Consider the following 6,422-nt stretch of genomic DNA (forward strand, 5'->3'; position numbering starts at 1 on the left):
ATCCGTGTTCTCACTGCAGTAGTTTTTGTATCACAGGTGCATAGGAATGGAAGCAGCCATTATTGCAGAATTATATAGTCTGGTCTAACAGTTTTGGTCCAACAGTTTTGTTGAACATCACTTCATTAGCAGTGCTGCATTCACATAATGCTGCTAGTTGAGCACTTCTGTTGGCAGTGATCATTTCTGCTCTTTTGGAGCTGTGCACGAGTCTGAAGTGGCATTGGTTTCCTGTATCATCCTTATTCCAGGAATGATGCCTTTGGTAGAGAAGATTCTGCAAAAATCAAACCCTAATTGACCTCTACCGGTATTCCTCATCTATCCTAATAGATCTTTACTGAATATTCAATTGTTTGTGCAGCAAAGTAGGCTGATTTCCTCTCTTAGCTTTACTTCATCAGGTTGCAAAACACTGGGTAACAATGTTGTGATTTATTTTTTTCTAGTGCTGTTTTCTCTCCTCTGCGCTGTCTGAGTCCATGTGAACTCTGTTAAACACAGTAACCCCATTCCCATTCCCATCTCTCTCTGACTCAAAAAGGGATGTCCACATGTTTTTGGTAGCTCCCTTATGAAACAGTGCTTTTATCTGTTGTGGTCCCATGGCCTCCATGCAATAAACATAATTTGACATTTCTCTTTATGATGTTTTTGTAAACAAGCTAACAGTCAAATAAAACCCTACTACATCTGTTGCTCTACTCTTATTTCCTGAGGCAGTTCCCAGATCAGTGAAGGAAATAAAATAAAACTGATGTGGCATGATTTGCACTTGACAGACTGGCTGTTCACTCTTCATCAATTTATTATCTTACACATATTCTTACACTGATTAATAATCTGCTCAACGTTGTTTCCCTGGACAATATAGAAGATGATTGGTTTGGATTGCAGGTACCTGGGGCGAGTAGTGTTGCTTGCTTTTTTCCCCTATCATCTCATCCCCTAGCTCAGTGAACATATGAAGATAACTGATAGGCTGAGTTCTCTTTGTGTGATTTCTGTTAAGTAACTTAGGATGGAAGAACTAAGGCTGGAATTGACATTTTGCCTGGAATCTTCAAAGTCTAGGTGTGAGATGGGATAACCTGTAATGCTATACAAAAACCAATGGAGTCATTCAGTTTAAAATTTAATGGTGGGCATTCAAGCCCTTTGGATTTTCTGGATATATGCAGCTGCTTCTCTTTTTTTAGGGCATCATATTATAAAATACGTACTGTAAGACTAACAGGGACGAGATATTTTATAGCAATAATATTTCTGGAACCTTGACTTGTATGTGCTGGCTTTGCAGGATGAGCTGGTGTGTTTTCTATGACTGCTGCAAGGGTTTTTTCTTCAGCGCTAGAATATGTCTGCAATATGTAAAATTTCTTTTTATTTTCTTCTTACAGATGATATAATTAAACTGAACAAGAAAGAAGAGAGAAAGCAATATTCCCCCAAAATTAAAAGAGGGCTTCAGCAGAATCGAACTCGACAGTTCAGAACACCAGGCTCCAAGTGGGGAATCCAACAGCAGAAAGGTGCGGATGCCAAACATAATGCAGACTGCGCAATATTTTATTTTTTGAGGTGTAATGTAACCTAATGAAATGTACAGATTGACATGGCCAATTCAGTTGTCTTTCAAATCGTGTCATGCACAGTTTTGATTATAATTCATTTCTTTGTGACCAATTTTGATTATAATTCATTTTTTTGTGACCTGTTTTTGTTTGGTTTTGTTTCTGGTTCAGTGTGAGAAAGCCGTTGACTTGATTGGCCAACGGAGAGCTTAGGTGTTTGGGGGACTCTGACTCAAGGAGGGATTTGCTTTCTTGCTGATTTTTTATTTTTTTTTATTTTAGTTTTGGAAACAGTGTCGATTCTTTGTCCTTTAAAGAGCGCTTATGCCAAAGCCTATATATTAGGAAATGTAGAGGCCTTGCCAAAGCTTAGCATTTTGTGCAGAAGAGCCAGCAGATTTGTATTTGCTAGGTAGAATTCTGAATAGGCCTTCCCAAAATAGCTGTTACTGCAAACTGTAATGCTGGCTCTGGAATATATAAATGGATAGCACAGAGTGCCTTGAGTCGGCTTTTCTTGTTAAGAACTTGGGTTGCAAAGGAAGTACTGTGTCAGCCTTCTTAAGCCAACGTTTTTGTTGTGGAATACAAAAAGGGGGAAAAAATCATATAGACGGGGAGTGAAGGGAGGAAAAGTGCACAGTAACAGCTTTGCTGTAGGTTACTGAGTAACTGTCAGGGTTTTCTTGATAAACAGGAATCTTACTCTACAATGATTTACAGGCTTTAGTCTAGTACGTGCCCAGCACCTGCTTGAAATATAGACTGGTTTTGCTTACATTTAATTTTGAAAATTACCTTTTTAACGCCAGCTGATCAAAATGTGGAAAAATACTGTTTAATCAGAAAGCCTACCACTGCAATACAAGCTAATTAGATGTTCAAGTAGATATATGCAATTTCTTGTTTAGTAGCATTTATTTAAAACAAACGCAGGCCTGTCTAGTGTATTCGTGGTGGTCCCTGTTTTATCTTTGTCTCACATAATGTGTAGCAACAGCCCATCATTAGCATCCTAGACACAAATGTCTTTGAGGATCAGTGGAATGTCACTGTTGCTCAGGGCTCAGAGTGCAGTTTTGCTTTTTACACATGGCAGTGTTACCTGTGCATCTTTACTAAACTGGTGACAGTGCAGCAGAATATTTTCCATCAGTCAGCCCAAGCGTAAGAATATTGGTGTAGGTGAAGCGTAAGTGAATTTCAGTTGTAGATGATCGAACATGTAGGCTTCTATTTGTGACCGCAGTTGTCAAATGTGATTGTTCATGATCTAAAGGGCACAAAAGAAGCAAGTATTTAGAATTTTAGAAGGAACTTGAGCTGCAAATATAAAACTAAATACAAGTGTCTTGGCAGTTACTTTTCTCTCTTGGAACCTTCCCTCCTTGCCTGCCCTTGGTCTGGGAAAAAGGAAACATTTTTTTTGCAAAATTGCCAGATTTGTGACCTGTTGAAACGTTGTGAATAGCTTTAACTGTTCCCTCCTATACAGCTCCACACATTTTCTCCCCCGAAAGCAAACCTCTCCCGAAAGCAAACCTCTCGTATTCCTTTTTTTTGAGCAGAAGTTATCATTAAATAGTTCTTTTGAGCAGTCTAGTTATTAGTAGCTTATGACCAACAGATTTATTACTGCTCCATTGCCATTGAAGTTACTCTGGTAAGTGTCAAATCCTGTATTGTTTGTGGACAGCTAAAAAACCACAAATAATAAACAACATTCGGCTCCTTGTGGATTTAGAAGTGGCTGCCAAACTCTTTGGAAAGAAATGAGAAATTTGAGCTGGGACGCTTTTCAGCTTTTGTAGTGAGAAGCAGAGAGAAGAACATTGTCCATTTAAATAAAAGTTGTCCTTGGTGATACACAGAATGCAGCTGCCTAAAACCCTGCGCAGGCTCAGCTAACTTCAAGGGTGTCATTTGATTGCGCAGAGGTTGGTCCAGAGAGCTAACAACATTCTTTTCAGCCAAAGTTTCTCAACCTTTCTGTTTGAAAAGAGAGACATTTGCTAACCATCCACATCATATGGGCAGTTTCAAATTTATCTGAGTTCTGAGTGGTGGCTTATGCCATAGGATGGCTCCTGTCTCATGAAGAAGCACAGATTTATTATCGGTGCTGTGAAGTCGGATAAGTCAAAACCAGATATGTCTGTTGCTGTAGAGCTGACTCCTTAGGCTTAAGTTTATCTTTTGGTCTGAGGTTCTAGAGGGGATGATACTTGGGGCTAAAACTGAAGCATGGTCTGTATTCATAGCATGAAACTAAATGGCTTCAGACAGGCTTGTAACTGGAGATTTGAGATGTTTGTGCTTCAGACCTCAGACTATATTCAAAGGCTCCTTTCAATTCTCAGTTTTGTTCAGACTGCCATGCAGACTCCTAATTGAAAACACTTTAAATGTGGTGTAATTCATACGCTGTTTAATATGGTTTTGTGGGCCAATTGCTATGTTCATCTTTCTTAAGTTGTGTCTTGGGAACCACTGATCTAAATAAATAAGGTTTGAAGTTGCTTCTTTAATTTAAACTGGTAATTTAAAGTTTGCTGAATGGGTAGGGAGCTGGTTTGGTTTGGTTTTACATTGTTCAGCACTTGATGAAGTTCCATTGTGGAGTTCTTTGGTAGATTTCTGTGCCAGAATGACTTGAAGTTGTCCCTTTAGATGTGTCGAAAAACAAACGTTCATCAGAAATTAATGCAGTGAACTAGGGCAAAAGTGTGATCTGTAGGAGAAGCTGATTATTGTCATGCCATGGCTTGGGCCAGACCTGCTAAAATAACTGCATGACCAAACTGTCTTTAACTGCAGTGATAGCTTCTGCTCCTAAGGCTGCAAGTGTGCAGCCAAATAACTTGTGTTGTGAGCATCTTAATAAGTTTTTTATTTCAAGAGGAATTGTTGAACTCGTCATGCTTGTTGCAGGTTATGGTAAAAATCGATTGGGACGCAGAAAGAAGATAGCAGGGAAAAAGCGTTCTTACGGAGTTATAACTGGCTTGGCAGCCAAGAAAGCAGCGAGTTCACGCAAAGGAGTTAGTCCTCTCAACAGACAGCCGCTTAGCGAGAAGGTAATTAATGCAATCCAAGTAGTTCATATAAGAACAGCTTAAAAAAGTGAAGCGCAGTGGCTGCAGATCAGTGCTACTGAAATACGAAATGGAGACTTCTGGTACAACCTTATATTAAACTGGGGATGTGTTAGCTGAGGGGATGGTTAATTACGGGTTTTGAAAGGTTTTTAATGCTTAATTGGCTTGCAAGTCATGAAAATTGAAGCACAGAAGTATATTTTGTGCAAGTATGGTGGCAGTTACTGTATTTTTACAAGGAAAGCTCACTTACTAGGATTTCTTGTTCTTTGCATTGCTTTGTAACAAACCAGTGATTCAGCCGATATGCAAGTGCCTGTTAAAATGGGAGGTTTTTTACACAAAACTCTTATCGAGTTGACTCCCTCTTCTGCGCTCCTCCAGTGCATTGTTGCGTGCTCCATCTAGTTCAGTCTTGTAGTATGGGGGTTGCTTTTGGATTTGTGAAGAAGAGTAGTTCTAAAAACGTGTGAAGCACGTATTTTGTCAGCTTGGGGAGATACAGTAATCAAAATGTAACTACTAAGCTCTGCATTTTTTGGTGGTGTTTTTTTTCTTTTTTGACCTCATAATGAAGGGAATGTAGAATTCATGAAAGTGTAGAAGGTATTTTCAAATTATATTAGACTCTGAAAGGTAGGCAAAGCCAAATGTGTGCTATATACGTTTTGTAAATAGCAATTGAAGGAAAAGTGTTTGTGTTTATAGAGTATACCTATATGATATATGTATATATATTTATTATTTTTTATTTGTTGAGAATGCACAGCGGAATTATCCGGTTTTGAAAAAGAAAACAAACCAGCAGAGACAATCTGAAATACAGAGAAAACAAGCTCCAGCCCTCAGGAGGCCTGCCCCGCTAAACAGAAGGTAAATACCAAGTCTGCTTTCTGAACGCTTGACAACTTTCCAGGGTGAGTCTTGTTTGACAGGGCTGAGTCCAAGAGAGGACAGTAGGTACTGGCCACAGTCATATGGTCAAGACTGTCATGTGTATGAAGTTCTACAAATCTGGAAGCCAAGCATGGGACAAATGTGGTCTTGATACAAAGCCAGATATTTATTACTCTGAAGAGCCCTCAGGAAGTTCCTCTGTGAGCTTCTGGAATTCTGCCTTCATTGAAATTGTAGGCAGCCTGTATGGAAATGACCAACGTGGATTTTGGTAGCTTTGAATTGACAGTCATTGTTTAGGGAACTTTCTGAATAAAATGTTTTTGTGGAAGCTGGTGCCATCTTCCGTTTCATGGATACTATTGCATGTTGTATTTGTGCTGGAATTAATGGGTCTGTTATGAACTGCATCTTAACTGGTTTCCATGAGGGAAATTTTCATGATGTGACTCTGTTGTGGAAACTGTAAACAAATCTTCTGTAAATGTGTTAAGACTGCTCCTTTTTTTCTGTCTAATCAGCAATGTTTATTGGGTGCTTCCCTGACTTTCATAGTGGTATTTCACAGTGTTATCTGTGGAACTGTTGATAACTATGTTTTAATAAATGTTACAGGAATAACATGCCGTCCACTTTTGCCAGAATTGGAAACAAACTAAATCAGCAGAAGGACACTCGTCAAGCAACTTTCCTGTTTAGAAGGGGCCTGAAGGTAATAAAAATTACCAAAAACAACAACAAAAAAGTGCCATGGATTCCAGCCTAACCTGTAACACTCCTGTTAATGAGTCAGCTTCAAAGGTCTGAGTAGAAAATCCAAGTGTGCTGGGAAAAAGGCATGGATTCTTGTAGG

The 6,422-nt window shown here is 39.1% G+C and overlaps 1 protein-coding gene across 1 annotated transcript in view; it reads left to right on the plus strand.

Moving 5' to 3' along the window:
• Positions 1–1,357: 1,357 nt before the first annotated feature.
• Positions 1,358–6,422, plus strand: part of LOC104273603 (UAP56-interacting factor-like) — a 9,108-nt gene continuing 4,043 nt past the window's right edge. The window contains exons 1-4 of the mRNA XM_009868984.1: positions 1,358–1,532; positions 4,506–4,651; positions 5,433–5,545; positions 6,185–6,281. Coding sequence (XP_009867286.1) covers positions 1,358–1,532; positions 4,506–4,651; positions 5,433–5,545; positions 6,185–6,281 — 531 coding nt within the window. The remainder of the gene's footprint in view (positions 1,533–4,505; positions 4,652–5,432; positions 5,546–6,184; positions 6,282–6,422) is intronic.

Source organism: Apaloderma vittatum, unplaced genomic scaffold (genome assembly GCF_000703405.1).
Source record: "Apaloderma vittatum isolate BGI_N311 unplaced genomic scaffold, ASM70340v1 scaffold40934, whole genome shotgun sequence".
Taxonomy (NCBI): domain Eukaryota; kingdom Metazoa; phylum Chordata; class Aves; order Trogoniformes; family Trogonidae; genus Apaloderma; species Apaloderma vittatum.